Source organism: Aegilops tauschii, chromosome 7, assembly GCF_002575655.3.
Source record: "Aegilops tauschii subsp. strangulata cultivar AL8/78 chromosome 7, Aet v6.0, whole genome shotgun sequence".
NCBI lineage: Eukaryota > Viridiplantae > Streptophyta > Magnoliopsida > Poales > Poaceae > Aegilops > Aegilops tauschii.
The window spans coordinates 623737745-623755749 of record NC_053041.3 but is presented as its reverse complement, the minus strand read 5'-3'; the positions used below and the strand labels follow the sequence as shown (position 1 = coordinate 623755749).

Here is an 18005-nt window from a genome sequence, read left to right as displayed (position 1 = left end):
CCCGGGCACTCGATATGTCCTAGTTCGTAGCACAAGTCATGCCGAAATTCACGAAAAATTTCGGCATGACTTTTGCTAAAAAGTGGACAAATCGAGAACCTGAAATTTGCCGGAACGGAAATGAATCAACATTCCGGCAAAACATAGGCCACTCGGCTTCATTCCCTGGAAACAACAAAGCCACCTGGGCCCAACCGAACCACTTCAATGAAAAGATATAACATGAGCAAACACTATTGAGGAATTTGCATATAACATGGCCACTTCAATGAAAAGATATAATCAACAATAATGGAATATGCAAATGAACATCAATGACATATATCATATAACAACAATCTTGTTTTTTGTTTACATAGCAACAATTAGTTTAACCAAGTTTTTGAAAAGAAAAACAATTCTGTTTTTTGTTTATAGCTAAATGCCATAGCTACTTTTTTTATTTATAGCTAAATACTTTTGTTTTTTGTCTAAAGCTAAAAGTCTAGGAACTCCATTTTCTCTAACCCTTCTGACCTCACCAAAATTTCCACAGCAAGACCTTAGTACCTACACCCAATTTCTTCAAAAATATTCAGGTCCATAGTCCAAATAATTCAAATTTCATTTGAATGAAATTTGGAACAAATTCAGGTCCATAGTCCAAAATTTTTTTATAGCTAAGTGTTTTTTGTTTATAGCCTCTATTAATTTAAATCTAAATGCTACTATTATTTACATACCCTCTATTAATTTAAAGCTAAATGGAATTACTGTTTAGGCATTTTCATAAAAAATTGCCCTAGCTAATTTCCTAAAAAAATTGCTAATCATTTTTCCTAAATGCTAGAAAATGCCTACTGCCCTAAACAAATCTAGGGTTCATATGAACACCAAGGGTTCATATGAACATCAACACAGCATCAACATATATATGAATTGCCCTAGCAGAGAGAGAGAGAGGAGGGTAGGGGAGAGGAGAGGCAGAGCCTTACGGTCGACGGCGAGGGCAGGCTCTGGCTCAGGCGGCGGAGGTCCTGGGCGGGCTCGGGCGGCGGCGGTGAGCTCGAGGGAGGCGACGGTTAGGTCGACGACGGCCTCGGGTGGCGGCTGTGAGGTCGAGGGCGGCCTTGGGCGGCGGCGGTGTGGTCAAAGGCGGCGTCGAGCGGCGGCGGTGTGGTCGAAGGCGGCAGGGCGACGGCGGCGATGGAGCAGTTGGGGTGAGGGGGGAGTGGAGGGGGAAGGACTTAGCGAAATTTTGAGCCCGCGCGGCCGGGGGTTAAGTCAAACTAGCAGTAGCGCGTTTTGCCGAAACGCGCTATAGCTAAGTTAGCTATAGCGTTTTCCAGCGAAACGCGCTACAACTATTCCTTTCTGTTTTATTTTTCTTTTTCTTTTGTTTTCTTTACATTTTCTTTTTTTCATTTCTCCTTTTTCTATTTCTTTCATTTTCATTTACTTTTCTACTTATTTTTCTATTTATTTTATTTTTCATAGCAGTAGCGCTCTACAGCATAAACGCGCTGCTACAAAGTTTTTAGCAGTAGTGTGCTTCTGGAAGAACCGCTATTACTATTCCTAGCCTACTGGCACCAGCGAAGGAATTATAGTAGTAGCGCTTTTCCGCGCAGACGCGCTACTGCTACAACAATGGTTGTAGCGTGCTTTTGTAACAAGCGCTACTAATAAGTAGCAATAGCGCTGTGTTTTCACCAGCGCTACTGCTATACCTCCGTGTATAAGGTTTTCCCTAGTAGTGTTATTGGGCGAAGAGGCGGAGCGGGAGGCCACCGAGATGGGCACAATCCACCTGGGCGCGCCTGGGCCCCCAGGCAAGCCCTGGTGGGTTGTGCTCCCCTCGCAGCTCCCCTCTGGTACTTCTTTGGCCCACCGGGTGTCTTCTGGTTCAGAAAAAATCTCCAAAAAGTTTCGCTACGTTTGGACTCCGTTTGGTATTGATTTTCTGGGATGTAAAAAACAAGCAAAAAACAGCAACTAGCACTGCGCACTATGTCAATAGGTTAGTTCCAAAAAGTGATATAAAGTTGCTATAAAATGATTGTAAAACATCCACGAATGATAATATAGCAGCATGGAACAATCAAAATTATAGATACGTTGGAGACGTATCAACATCCCCAAGCTTAATTCCTGCTCGTCCTCGAGTAGGTAAATGAGAAAAATAAATTTTTTGATGTGGAATGCTGCTTAACATGTTCATCACATATTCTTTTCTTTTGTAGCATGACATTTGTTCTTTTTATATGGTTCAAAGCAATAGTCTAGTTTTGACATGAAGATTTCAATACTCAAGCATATCAACAAGCAACCATGTCTTTCAAAATATCAACACTAAGAAAGTTATCCCTAGCCCATCATGCTTAATCATTGATCCATTAATGAAACACACTCGCATATTAGCTACATCCAATGCTCAAGTATGATCATAGTGCTATATTTATACCCTAGTTGCATAATTTTGCCACAATTTTTATCATTTTTATAGACTAACCTATTAAGTTAGAGTCAAGTGTTAGTTGCTGTTTTATGTCATTTTTGGACATTTTCAGGAAAATCAATTTTTCAGAGACAAAAACCGTGGGAAAAATACATTGCGAGTTTCAAGCGAGGACAGAGTCATGGCCACCTAGGCTCACCAGAGGGGGCCCGCACAGAGGTCACACACCACTAGGACGCGTCAGAGGGGCTCATGGTCGCGCGGTTTGTCCTGCACCGCCTCTTTCTTTGGACGCTTTTTATATACTCCTAAAAAAACCCAATTTTATTTATCAAGAGTTTTTGCTGCCGCCACCTCTCCTTTCCGTGGAGGTCCACCCCGTGGGCCTGATTTGGAACTCTGTCATGTTTTGGAACTCTACCGGAGGACGAATCCATCACCAGAGCCATTTTCATCATCCTTGTTGCCATCATGCCTCTGTGTGAGTAGTCCTCCTTGGACTATGAATCCATAACAGTAGCGAGATGATAACCTCTCTCTCCCTTGTTCTTCATTGCAATAATCACATGAGCTGCCCTACATGATTGTGACCCATTTGATGTAACTTGTGGTGTGTTTGTTGCACTGTGATAAATTGTCAATTTATGATCAAACCTATACATGGTTTAGTTTTGGATTCTGTATGAATTTTTTGCTGGATAATATTTATTCATATATGCTCTTCGATCTATTAGTCTTGTACTAGCCATGTTTAGATGAATGATCTAGAAGAGAGAGTTGTGTATGATGGATGGGCTCAAACTTGCAATTATCTATATGTATCCTGGTCCATTTATTCTTATTCTTTTCATCCTCGATCACTTTCTTTTATTTATTGTTTACAGTCTGAACCGTTATTTTGTTTTTGTTGAAAATATACATTCTTACCAAAAGATTTATTATTTTTTGTAACTAACAAGGCTAGTGAGACCGACAATCTCATTAGCTTCGTTGGTGACCAAGACAAATACAGTTGTTATGTGCAAGTACTGATCATATGTTGCAATTAAAGCACTGCTTCTCATTCGGTAGCCTTAAGGCCATCAATTTGAGAAAATAGAATACTACTTTCTACAAACCTCGGTATATTTGGAGGTCCAACACCATTTTATCATGAGATGACGCAATAGGCGGGAGGAGACGTCTTGAGGAGGATGGGGGCGATTCACCTGGTGTTGGTACGTCGACGCTGGGGCTGAGGTAGAAAGAAGAAGGCTAGAAAGTCTTTGGATCAAGATCCGACCATGGTGTTTGATTTGATTAAAAGAAATTACATGCGGCTGTCTAGTAGTGTCCGCCTTAAATCTTAATTACATCGTTACTCTTTTTTTTTTGGGTAATTACCTCGTTACGCGGCATGCACTTAGCTTACACGTAATAACGTGGATGATCATCTATTGGAGATGCTTTAAATTCGAGTATAGGAAGGTCTTTTTCTGAAAGGGGAAATCCACGGCCATGACCTCGACGTTACGTGTGTCGAAACAAATGCACCGGGCAACAAATAAGAGTCTTTTCTCCATTCCTCGACCGCATCTTTGATTTACGTACGTAGGTCGCGTGTTCTTTGATGCTCACCACGACAAGGTGCCAAAAAGCTATGGCTGCCAGTGGAGTGTACCGCGCGTCTATATATGAAGGGGCACACTGATCCATCAATGCATGGCATCACGAAAATGGAGGACATCGTCTACATCTTCCTGGCCCTCGGGTCGCTGCTCGTCGTGCTGCTAACCAGGCGGGGGAGACGAACCTCGGCGGACGGTGAGGACAAGCTGCGGCTGCCGCCGGGGCCATGGACACTGCCGGTGATCGGCAGCATGCACCACATCGCCGGGGCGCTCCCGCACCGGGCCATGCGCGACCTGGCGCGGCGGCACGGGTGGCCCGTCATGCTGCTCCGGCTCGGCGAAGTGCCCACGCTGGTGGTGTCGTCCCGGGAGGGCGCCCGCGAGGTGATGAAGACCCACGACGCCGCCTTCGCCACGCGCGCGCTGAGCTCCACCGTGCGCGTGCTCACCAACGGCGGGCGGGACATCGTCTTCGCACCCTACGGCGAGCACTGGCGCCAGATGCGCAAGATCGCCGTCACCGAGCTCCTCACGTCCCGCCGCGTGCTCTCATTCCGCGCCATAAGGGAGGAGGAGGTCGGCGCCATGCTCCGCTCCGTCGCGTCCGCCGCCGGGAACGGGGACGTGATCGACATGCGCGCGCGGCTGTCGGCCCTCGTGGCGGACAGCACGCTGCGCGCCGTCATTGGCGACCGGTGCAACGATCGCGACGTGTTCCTCCGGGAGCTCGACCGCTCCATCGGCCTCGCCGGGGGGTTCAACCCGGCCGACCTGTGGCCGTCGTCGCGGCTCGCCGTCTGGGCCAGCGGCGCGGTCCGCCGCGCCGAGGAGTGCCGTGACACCGTGTTCGGGATGCTCGACGGCATCATCGCTGAGCACCAGCAGAGAATGGGCACCGTCGACGGCGACGACGAGGACCTCATCGACGTGCTCCTGAGGGTGCAGAACGACGGCAGCCTCCAGCTCCCTCTCGACATGGACACCATCAAAGGCGTCATCTTCGTAAGCAAGCAAACAAATAAGCCTCGAACGCGTACACTCTGCCATGCCGTGAACCCTTATTAACTGTTTCGCGCGCATATGCAGGACATCTTCGGCGCCGGCAGCGAGACGTCGGCGACAACGCTGGAGTGGATAATAGCGGAGCTGGTCAAGAACCCAAAGGTGATGCATCGGGCAACAACAGAGGTGCGGCGAGCCTTCGAGGCCGGCGGCAAGGTGGTCGAACATCAACTCGGCGAGCTCGTCCCATACCTGCACCTCGTCATCCGGGAGACGTTCAGGCTGCACACGCCGCTGCCGCTGCTTCTCCCGCGGGAGTGCCGGGAGGAGCCGGCGTGCCGGGTGCTCGGGTACGACGTGCCGCGGGGCACGCAGGTGCTGGTCAACGTCTGGGCGCTGGGCCGCGACGAGCGGTACTGGCCCGACGCGCCCGAGGAGTTCCGGCCGGAGCGGTTCGAGGCCAAGCAGGGGGGCGCGTCGGCAGCGGGGGTGGACTTCAGGGGCGCGAACTTCGAGCTCCTGCCATTCGGCGCCGGGAGGAGGATGTGCCCCGGGATGGCGTTCGGACTCGCCAACGTGGAGCTCGCATTGGCCAGCCTGCTGCTGCACTTCGACTGGGAAGCGCCCGGCGTGGCTGACCCAGCCGAGTTCGACATGACCGAGGCGTTTGGCATCACCGCACGGCGGAAGGCTGGCCTCCTGCTCCGCCCCGTCCTGCGCGTGCCTGTCCCCGGTGTCTAGCTGATGTAGCCCGCCGGCCAATATGTGCGCAAATCACATGTATCTCGACGTACATGCATGGGGAAGTGAGCCGTTTTGGTTCAGTTTGTGATGCGTGCCAGAGGAGTTAATCATAAGTGGAAGGCTTGTTCAAGTAAGAACAGCAACCAAGCACCGGTCAATCCACATATATCAAATTATCAAAATAACGAACGCGAATCAAAGAAACATGATGAAGATGAATTCCCATGTGTCATAAAAAACGATTTACTTACTATAAGATAAACTTCCGGCCTGTCATTTGTTATAAAAAGGATTGGGCTACGTTACTGCAGCTTTATTACTATTGCTACTTATTGTTCGTTAGAAAATATCTTGCTATCAAACTATTCCTTACCGATAATTTCAGTGCTTACAGAAAATACCTTGCTGAAAACCGCTTATCATTTCCTTCTGCTCCTTGTTGGGTTCGACACTCTTACTTATCGAAAGAACTACGATTGATACCCTATACTTGTGGGTCATCATCGCCCTAAATGCAACTGCATGTCTTCAATGCGGCTGCAACTTTCCAGTGTTTTGTCGAGGGGAAGGAAGTTGTATGTCAGGCACTAGGCACACGACTGCAACTGCATGTCTTCTATGTGGTTGCAACTTAGTGGTGTTTTATCGGAGGAGAGGGCAACTGCATGTCTTCTATGTGGTTGCAACTTAGTGGTGTTTTATCGGAGGAGAGGGCAACTGCATGTCTTCTATGTGGTTGCAACTTAGTGACGTTTTGTTGGGGTGAGGGGGTAGTTGCATATCTATCACTAGGCACGCAAATGCAAAGTGTCGCGCCCCGACTACAACATATGTTTTCCTCACGGCCGCAACTCTGTGTAGTTTAGTCGGCGTGGGGACAGTTCCATATCAGCCACTAGGCACACAACTGCATGTGTTGCCCCGATTGCAACTCTATGGTGTCTTGTTAAGAAGGGGTAGTTGCATGTCTACCTCTAGGCATGCAACTGCAAGTGTCGCCCCTGACTGCAACTGCATGTGTTTAGTGCGATTGCAACTCTGTGATGTTTTGTCAGGGAGGAGCAGCTGCATGTATTTAACTAGGCATGCAACTGTAAGTGTTACCCCCTAGTGCAACTACGTGGTGTTTAGTAGGGAGGGGACAATTGCATGTCTGCCACTAGGCATGAACTGCAAGTGTCGCTCTTGTCAACTGCATGTCTTCCACATGACCCTAACTCATTTGTGTTTTGTACAGGAAGGGGATAGTTGCATGTCTGGCACTAGGCAGGCAACTGCAAGTGCCTCCCGAAGTTACAACTGATCTTCAACATGACTACAACTTGGGAGGGCTAAAGCGGTGTTTTTACCAGGGAGGTGACAATTGCATGTTTACCACTAGGCACGTAACCGCAGGTGTTGTACTCGACTGCAACTAAATGTTTTCAACGTAGCTTCAACATGGATCTTTTTTTTTAAATTACACAATGAAACACTTTTTCCCAATAAAATTTAATTTTTTTAAATTATTGATTATTTTTCCAAATATACAATGTATAATGAATATATTTTCATAAAAGAGAAATTCTTTTAAAATTGGGTGAACACTTTGCATTTATTTTTTCAGGAACAAGAAAAGAAAAATGAAATAAGACTTAAACAATCATGACATTTGATAGGTGTTCATGAAATACACCTTTTAAAAAGTGCTAGCCCATTTCAAAAAATTGTTCTTGTATTATTCAATAAATAAAGGTATATCATTTAATATTTATTTCGTGAAAGAAAGAAAATAGAAAAAAGAAAAAAGAAAAGAAAAGTGAAGGTAGAAGAAAAAATAAACAGAAAAGCGATGAAATTAAAGAAAATAGAGAAACAAAAGATGAAAAAAGCTCAGAAAATTCATGTTCCAACTAAACCAGAAAATATTTAAACCCGTGGCTAGGGTGTGCGCTGGGCTAGTTACCCACACGTAACTTCATTTTATGTTTTTTTAATTATTTTTATAGTGTTTTCTCTATTTGTTTCATTTCTCCATTTTCCACTTGTTGAATAGGCCAAAGCATTTCTCATAGGGCCAGCAAGTTTGCTATTGAGCTTTCTCGTCTCTCTTTTTCTTCTCAAAATGAAAATAAATCGATAAAAAAGAAAACGAGTCACATGCATGGGACAAGGCTTGCCCAAGACGTAGAGACAACTAAGCAGCACCAGCCAATGTGCGAGGAGCAAACAGGCCTAGGGCCGATGGCGCTGACGGTAAGTCCCATTCGACCGGACATAGACACTCCTAAAGGAAAATGAAACCAAGAATATCAAATTTAAAAATGAATGTTATTATAGTCAATTTTTTAAGGCCATTAGATTAATTTCCAATGTTTGTGTTTCTTTCTTCTTCCTTCAGCTTTCTGACAAAATGGAAGGGTTCGACACGCTTTGTTGTGTTGTTGGGTTTTCATAGTTTTTTTACTCCACTAGTTTCGAAATAAAAGGTACTCCCTCCATTCCATAATGTAGTGCGCCCGTGCTTTCCGAGATTCAAGTTTGACCGTAAATTTAACCAACAAGACCGACTGCGGCAGGAACAAAAATTATACCACTGAATTCGTATTTTCGATATAAATTCAGTGATATAATTTTTGCTTCCGCCGCAATCGGCCTCGTTGGTTAAATTTACGGTCAAACTTGAATCTCAGAAAGCGCGGGCGCACTACATTGTGGAATGGAGGTAGTATATCAGTTTTTTGAAAAGTCAAATCTCTTTAAGTTTCACCAAATTTGTAGAGAATATATTAATATCCAGAATATCAAAATTTTATCATTAGATTGAATATGAAATGAATTTTCATATTTTATTTATTTAGTATCATGGTTGTCGATATTTTTGGCACTGAACTTGGTCGAGGTGAATTTGACTTTTCAAAAAACTAATGGACAATATATTTTAGAATTGTGGGAATATTTGGTTTGTCAAGTGCGATATATGATAGAGTGTTTTTTTAATAATGTGGTATTTTGGTGGGCCTCTCGCGGTGCGATTTTGTGTTATCCGTTAATCAACTCATATTTATATGGGGAAATTTTCCGCCTCGGAAGCTGGAAGTACTATACCGATGCTATAGTATCATATGTTGGCACTTCTTTTTTCTATGTGGTAAGAGGATGATAGAACTAATATGTTTTTCTAAGCCTGTTACTAGTGACTGAATTGTAAAATTGTTGACTGATACGTCTCCAACGTATCTATAATTTATGAAGTATTCATGCTATTATATTATCCATCTTAGATGTTTAATGGGCTTTATTATGCACTTTTATATTATTTTTGGGACTAACCTATTAACCCAGAGCCCAGTGCCAGTTTCTGTTTTTCCCTTATTTCAGTGTTTCACAGAAAAGGAATATCAAACGGAGTCCAAACGGAATGAAACCTTCGGGAAAGTTATTTTTGGAACAGAAGCAATCCAGGGGACTTGGAGTGCACGCCAGGAAAGCAACGAGAAAGGCACGAGGCAGGGGGGCGTGCCCACCCCCCTGGGCGCGCCCTCCACCCTCGTGGGCCCCTCGTGGCTCCCCTGACGTATTTCTTCCTCCTATATATACCAATATACCCTAAAACCTTCGGGGAACAGAAGAGATCGGGAGTTCCGCCGCCGCAAGCCTCTGTAGCCACCAAAAACTAATCGGGACTTTGTTCCGGCACCCTGCCGGAGGGGGGAACCCTCACCGGTGGCCATCTTCATCATCCCGACGCTCTCCATGACGAGGAGGGAGTAGTTCACCCTCGGGGCTGAGGGTATGTACCAGTAGCTATGTGTTTGATCTCTCTCTCTCTCTCTCTCTCTCTCTCTCTCTCTCTCGTGTTCTTGAGGTGATACGATCTTGATGTATCGCGAGCTTTGCTATTGTAGTTGGATCTTATGATGTTTCTCCCCCTCTACTCTCTTGTAATGGATTGAGTTTTCCCTTTGAAGTTATCTTATCGGATTGAGTCTTTAATGATTTGATCCACTTGATGTATGTTTTGGTGATCAACTTGCGGGTTCCGCCCATGAACCTATGCATAGGGGTTGGCACACGTTTTTGTCTTGATTCTCTGGTAGAAACTTTGGGGCACTCTTTGAGGTTCTATGTGTTGGTAGAATAGATGAATCTGAGATTGTGTGATGCATATCGTATAATCATACCCACGGATACTTGAGGTGACATTGGAGTATCTAGGTGACATTAGGGTTTTGGTTGATGTGTGTCTTAAGGTGTTATTTTACTACGAACTCTAGGGTTGTTTGTGACACTTATAGGAATAGCCCAATGGATTGATCGGAAAGAATAACTTTGAGGTGGTTTCGTACCCTACCATAATCTCTTCGTTTGTTCTCCGCTATTAGTGACTTTGGAGTGACTCTTTGTTGCATGTTGAGGGATAGTTATATGATCCAATTATGTTATTATGGTTGAGAGAAGTTGCACTAGTGAAAGTATGAACCCTAGGCCTTGTTTCCTAGCATTGCAATACTGTTTACGCTCACTTTTATCGCTTGCTACCTTGCTGTTTTTATATTTTCAGATTACAAAAACCTATATCTATCATCCATATTGCACTTGTATCACCATCTCTTCGCCGAACTAGTGCACCTATACAATTTACCATTGTATTGGGTGTGTTGGGGACACAAGAGACTCTTTGTTATTTGGTTGCAGGGTTGTTTGAGAGAGACCATCTTCATCCTACGCCTCCCACGGATTGATAAACCTTAGGTCATCCACTTGAGGGAAATTTGCTACTGTCCTACAAACCTCTGCACTTGGAGGCCCAACAACATCTACAAGAAGAAGGTTGCGTAGTAGACATCATTGACCCGATCAAAATGAGAACCAAATTCAAAATTGAGTATCTCAATTGAATGGGAGACCTCTAAAATTAGAGATCATAATAAAGTAAAAGAATTCAACTAGAGAACTCGTTGAGAAATTGTTGACTCAATCAAAATGTGATGACGCAATTTCAAAATGAAGACCTCAACTGATTGTGAGGCCTTAAAAATTAGAGAGCATAGCGTATTTACTAGAAGGAAAAGGGCGCGCTTTGCCATGCCATTTTTGTTTCGTGCATAGTTGACATGTTGTTTAATGAGCAGTTGTGTTTTAGTTATGATTTTAAGTGAAAGAATAAAAAGAAGGATAAATATTTGTATTGTTTCAAGTCATAACTATAAGCAATAATATAAATTAGGGTTCTAAATAAATCTTAAAGAAGGAAATCGTGCAATCTTGCATTTTGAAGGCGATCATATAAACAGAGGAATTACTGGCTCATTCCTTTCCAAACTGAGATTGGAGCTTTACTTTCAACCTATTATAAGTAGACTTCTTTTAGGTGTAGCGGTGTACTAGTGTTGCGTACCAAACCGAGTCGACTTGACAGCCAAAACCAAACATTACACATATCGATACATAAGTTTACAGTTAAAGGTGTTCCTACATACAAAAAATTGAAATGAGGAAAGCATTAACCATAGAATTTGAGTTAAGAGAAGAACCACACATGACTCGTCCTCTAACATGTCCTTCAAGTTCCTCGAGGCAAGCTTGTGAAGTTTCTAGTACTCATGGTTGGCTGTTAAGTGTGAGCAACATTGCAACAACAACATACACCTGGAGATATGAGGAACACATATTTTTTTATCTCCACATGGGCACTCTACATAATATTTAGGAAATTCTTTACATCATTTGCCAATATCACTACAAAAATACACTTCCATGATAATACGTGTTTGTCATAGTAGGTTACGTTATTTGTCATGTATGTACATCCGTGAGGATTTTATGACAAAATCAAGTTAGTCATACTTGTGTTGTCGTGGAAGTGTTCCATGACAATACTCCATTTATCATCACGAAAGTGTTCATTTTCGTGACGATAAATGGTGCATCATGGAAGTGATTTCGTCAAGGGTAACCGACACATGGCAGCCACCGTAACAGGTTGCCGTTAAGCTATCGGGTACCAGTTTTGGATCCGAAACCCGTTAACAGCCATGACCAATGGTGATTTTCCACGTGTCAATTTCTCATTCGCTAACGGAACCATGTCTCAGCTCTGCATTGTGACAGATGTCATCCATCCAATGGATGAGAGGTGCCTATGATACGTGGACACGTGGCATGGCCCAACAGTGGCATTTAGTATAAATAGGTCGGCCCAATAATGGCATGTTTGCACATGGCCCATTTACAGCCACGCCCCATAAGGAGGGTATAAATTTAGCCCATCACTAACCCGTTTTTCATTCGACATCATTGCGGCCCATCGGCACTTTCAGCCCGTTAACAGTCTGCTACCTCTTGAGCACTGTGTTGGTTTTCCCTTGAAGAGGAAAGGGTGATGCAGTAAAGTAGCGTAAGTATTTCCCTCAGTTTTTGAGAACCAAGGTATCAATCCAGTAGGAGATCACGCACGAGTCCCACGCACCTACACAAACAAATAAGAACCTCGCAACCAACGCGATAAAGGGGTTGTCAATCCCGCAACGGTCACTTACGAGAGTGAGATCTGATAGATATGATAAGATAATATTTTTGGTATTTTTATGATAAAGAGAAATAAAGATGCAAAGTAAAATAAAAGGCAATAGAAATAAGTAAGTGTTGGAAGATTAATATGATGGAAAATAGACCCGGGGGCCATAGGTTTCACTAGTGGCTTCTCTCAAGATAGCATAAGTATTACGGTGGGTAAACGAATTACTGTCGAGCAATTGATAGAATTGAGTATAGTTATGAGAATATCTAGGTATGATCATGTATATAGGCATCACGTCCGCGACAAGTAGACCGAAACGATTCTGCATCTACTACTATTACTCCACACATCGACCGCTATCCAGCATGCATCTAGAGTATTAAGTTCATAAGAACAGAGTAATGCTTTAAGTAAGATGACATGATGTAGAGGGATAAACTCATGCAATATGATATAAACCCCATCTTTTTATCCTCGATGGCAACAATACAATACGTGTCGTTTCCCTTTCTGTCACTGGGATCAAGCACCGCAAGATTGAACCCAAAGCTAAGCACTTCTCCCATTGCAAGAAAGATCAATCTAGTAGGCCAAACCAAACTGATAATTCGAAGAGACTTGCAAAGATAACCAATCATACATAAAAGAATTCAGAGGAGATTCAAATATTGTTCATAGATAATCTTGATCATAAACCCACAATTCATCGGATCTCGACAAACACACCGCAAAAGAAGATTACATCGAATAGATCTCCAAGAAGATCGAGGAGAACTTTGTATTGAGATCCAAAGAGAGAGAAGAAGCCATCTAGCTAATAACTATGGACCCGAAGGTCTGAGGTAAACTACTCACACATCATCGGAGAGGCTATGGTGTTGATGTAGAAGCCCTCCGTGATCAATGCCCCCTCCGACGGAGCGCCGGAAAAGGCCCCCAAGATGGGATCTCACGGGAACAGAAGGTTGCGGCGGTGAAAATAGGGTTTTGGCTCCATATCTGATAGTTTGGGGGTACGTAGGTATATATAGGACGAAGAAGTACGTCGGTGGAGCAACATGGGCCCCACGAGGGTGGAGGGCGCGCCTGGGGGGGTAGGCGCGCCCCCCTGCCTCGTGCTCTCCTCGTTGATTGCTTTACGTAGACTCCAAGTCCTCTGGATCACGCTTGTTCCGAAAATCATTCCCGAAGGTTTCATTCCGTTTGGACTCCGTCTGATATCCTTTTCCTTCGAAACACTGAAATAGGCAAAAAAAACAGCAATTCGGGCTGGGCCTCCGGTTAATAGGTTAGTCCCAAAAATAATATAAAAGTGTATAATAGAGCCCATTAAACATCCAAAACAAATATAATATAGCATGGAACAATCAAAAATTATAGATACGTTGGAGACGTATCACAGTCCTCTATGTATATCGGACCAAATACGTCCTCGCCTCTTTTCGGCCTATTAACGGCACATGCTGGAATTGGGCCGTTTTCTGTCAGGTCTATCTTTCAGCCTTTTAATGGCCCATTAAAAGGTTGGGTATTTTCGGCCTGTTAACGACCCATGCTGGAATTGGGCCGTTTTCTATCAGGTCTATGTTTCGGCCTTTTAACGGCCCGTGAAAAAGTTGGGTATTTTCCTGGCATGTGTAACTTTCGTCTGTTAACGGTTGACAGTACACTTGGGCCATTTATAGTCCGACGTGACATTCAGCCTATTAGTGACCCATGTCCTCCAGGTCACAATTCCGGCCCGCCCTCTCATTCGGCCTATTAAAGGCCTGTGTAGTACGGCAGCACATTTATGGCCCGAGCAACATTCGGATTCTTAACAACCCAACATGTAATTCGGCGAACACTGGTCTAAGGTAGGGTTCGGCCTACTAATGGCCCATGGGCTTTCAGCACATTTCAGGCCCAAGCTTTCTTTCCGCCTACTAAGAGCGGTGGGTATCTTATGGCCCATCAAGGCACGAGTTGAGTTTTGGCCTGCTAAGGGCCCATGACCTATTTGGGCCAAATAAGTCCTGCATCTTATTTTGGGCCTATTAACGACATATTGTTACTATGGGCCCATGTTATGGCCCAGTGTTTATGGCCAGATATTTTGAGGCCTTCATAGATTTTGGTCCAGATTTTCAGTGGGATATAGGCCCATTAGGGCCCATAATTGTTCTAAAGTCAGTTTTGGGCCCCAATTATGACTAGTTATGCCTCTTGTCCGGTCCGCGTGATTTGGCCCGTTGGCCTCCTACGTTGCTTTCTGCCTACCAGTAGATCGATGAAACCAAATACGTTAACTAACAATAAACTTGGATTATACAAAAATGGCTTGCTGTGTTGTATAGCCGGTGGCTGCCCATTAAGAACAATTGTTGTATCGGAACAAAATAAATTACACCCATATAACAAAAGGCCAGTTGGCATAAAAGTTGCAGTCCGGCAGATAAATACACCATCAGAAGTTCAAAAACTCAGATCATTTGACCTGACTGGTACGTTTTCATACTGTAGATGTGATGGAGCACAAGAAAAAATTCGGCGTGCCGCCACAAGCCCAGGACCCACAGGAGGATCCCTCCTGCTTGAACTGGCATGAGGGAAGCATATGCGGTTAAGAAGCCCGAAGCATGCAGAAAGAATATCGGGCCACCACATGCGGCAACAAGAAAAGGCTACTTCAACCTTCCTTCTCTTTTAAAATTCAGTATATCAGGTTTGTTTTATGAACAAGCCTTCGGCAATAAATCAGTGCTTCTATTATCCTATGGCTTGTTATACAAGCATTGATGTGATGGCTCTATAACCACACCTTAGCACCTTAATCAAATCAAACTTTTTATACATGACGTATGGTAACATGTGCTACCTCTTGAGCTTGCGTTGGTTTTTCTCTTGAAGACGAAAGGGTGATGCAGCAAAGTAGCGTAAGTATTTCCCTCAGTTTTGAGAACCAAGGTATCAATCTAGTAGGAGACAACGCAACAAGCCACTGAATATCTGCACAAACAAACACCAACTTGTAACCAACGCGACAAAGGGGTTGTCAATCCCTTCATGGTTATTCGCAAAGTGAGATCTGATAGAGATGGATAAACGGTAGAGTAATATTTTTGGTATTTTTGGTTTATGGAACGGAAAGTAAAAATTGCAAAATAAGGGAACTACGGCAGAAATTGGCAAGTTGATGGGAAACTAATATGTTGTAAAATAGACTCGAGGGCCATAGGTTTCACTAGAGGCTTCTCTCAAGATAGAATTTATTACGGTGGGTGAACAAATTACTGCCGAGCAATTGATAGAAAAGCGCAAAGTTATGATGATATCTAAGGCAATGATCATGAATATAGGCATCACGTCCGTGTCAAATAGACCGAAACGATTCTGCATCTACTACTATTACTCCACACATCGACCACTATCCAGCATGCATCTAGAGTATTAAGTTCATAAAGAAAGAAGTAACGCTTTAAGCAAGATGACATGATGTAGAGGATTTAACTCAAGCAATACGATGACAACCCCATCTTTTTATCCTCGATGGCAACAATACAATACGTGCCTTGCTGCCCCTGCTGTCACTGGGAAAAGACACCGCAAGATTGAACCCAAAGCTAAGCACTTCTCCCATTGCAAGAAAAACCATCTAGTTGGCCAAACCAAATCGATAGTTCGAAGTGACTTGCAAAGATATCAAATCGTCATGCATATAAGAATTCAGAGGAGATTCAAATAATATTCATAGATAAGCTGATCATAAATCCACAATTCATCGGATCTCGGCAAACACACCGCAAAAGAGTATTACATCGAATAGATCTCCAAGAACATCGAGGATAACTTTGTATTGAGAATCAAAGAGAGAGAAGAAGACATCTAGCTACTAGCTATGGACCCGTAGGTCTGAAGTAAACTACTCCCACTTCATCGGAGAGGCAATGGTGTTGATGTAGAAGCCCTCCGTGATCGAATCCCCCTCCGGCAGGATGCCGGAAAAGGCCCCAATATGGGATCTCACGGGTACAGGGTTGCGGCGGTGGAAAAGTGGTTTCGTGGCTCCCCTGGTTGTTTTTGGGGTATAGGAGTATATATAGGAGGAAGATCTAGGTTAGGGGGTCTATGAGGGGCCCACAAGGTCAGGGGGCGTGCCCTACCCCCCTAGGCGCGCCCTCCACCCTTGTGGCCGCCTCGAGGCTCTCTGACTTGCACTCCAAGTCTACTGGGTGTCTTCTGGTCCAAGAAAAATCACCGCGAAAGTTTTATTCCGTTTGGTATTCCTTTTCTGCAAAACTCTAAAACAAGGAAAAAACAAAAACTGGCACTGGGCTCTAGGTTAATAGGTTAGTCCCAAAAATCATATAAAATAGCATATTAATGCATATAAAACATCCAAAACAGATAGTACAATAGCATGGAACAATAAAAAATTATAGATACGTTCGAGACGTATCAAGCATCCCCAAGCTTAATTCCTGCTCGTCCTCGAGTAGGTAAATGATAAAAACAGAATTTTTGATGTGGAATGCTACCTAACATATTTGTCCATGTAATTCTCTTTATTGTGGCATGAATGTTCAGATCCGTAAGATTCAAAACAAAAGTTTATATTGACATAAAAACAATAATACAAGCATACTAACAAAATAATTATGTCTTCTCAAAATAACATGGCCAAAAAAGCTTATCCCTACAAAATCATATAGTCCGGCTATGCTCCATCATCATCACACAAAATATTCAAATCATGCACAACCCCGATGACAAGCCAAGCAATTGTTTCATACTTTTGACGTTCTCAAACTTTTTCAACTTTCACGCAATACATGAGCGTGAGCCATGGACATAGCACTATAGGTGGAATAGACGATGGTTGTGGAGAAGGCAAAAAGAAGGAGATAGTCTCACATCAACTAGGCGTATCAACGGGCTATGGAGATGTCCATCAATTGATATCAATGTGAGTGAGTAGGGATTGCCATGCAACGGATGCACTAGAGCTATAAGTTTATGAAAGCTCAAAAAGGAAACTAAGTGGGTGTGCATCCAACTTGCTTGCTCATGAAGACCTAGGGCATTTTGAGGAAGCCCATTGTTGGAATATACAAGCCAAGTTCTATAATAAAAATTATATGAAAGTGATAACATAAGAGACTCTCTATCATGAAGATCATGGTGCTAATTTGAAGCACAAGTGTGGCAAAAAGATAGAAACATTGTCCCTTCTCTCTTTTTCTCTCATTTTTTTGGGCCTTCTCTTTTTTTGGCCTTTCTCCTTTTTTTATTTCCTCACATGGGACAATGCTCTAATAATGTAAATCATCACACTTCTATTTACTTACAACTCGATACTAGAACAAAAATATGACTCTATGTGAATGCCTCAGGCGGTGTACCGGGATGTGCAATTAATCAAGAGCGACATGTATAAAAAATGATGAACGGTGGCTTTGCCACAAATACGATGTCAACTACATGATCATGCAAAGCAATATGACAATGATGGAGCGTGTCATAATAGACGGAACGGTGGAAAGTTGCATGGCAATATATCTCGGAATGGCTATGGAAATGCCATAATAGGTAGGTATGGTGGCTGTTTTGAGGAAGGATATGTGGTGGGTTTATGGTACCGGCGAAAGTTACGCGGTACTAGAGAGGCTAGCAATGGTAGAAAGGTGAGAGTGCGTATAATCCATGGACTCAAGATTAGTCATAAAGAACT

The 18005-nt window shown here is 43.7% G+C and overlaps 1 protein-coding gene across 1 annotated transcript; it reads left to right on the top strand.

Moving 5' to 3' along the window:
• Positions 1–4152: 4152 nt before the first annotated feature.
• Positions 4153–5790, top strand: LOC109732601 (zealexin A1 synthase-like). Its single transcript, XM_020291783.1, has 2 exons — positions 4153–5049; positions 5134–5790. Exons 1-2 carry the CDS (start codon positions 4153–4155, stop codon positions 5788–5790), a joined length of 1554 nt encoding a protein of 517 aa, XP_020147372.1.
• Positions 5791–18005: the final 12215 nt, after the last annotated feature.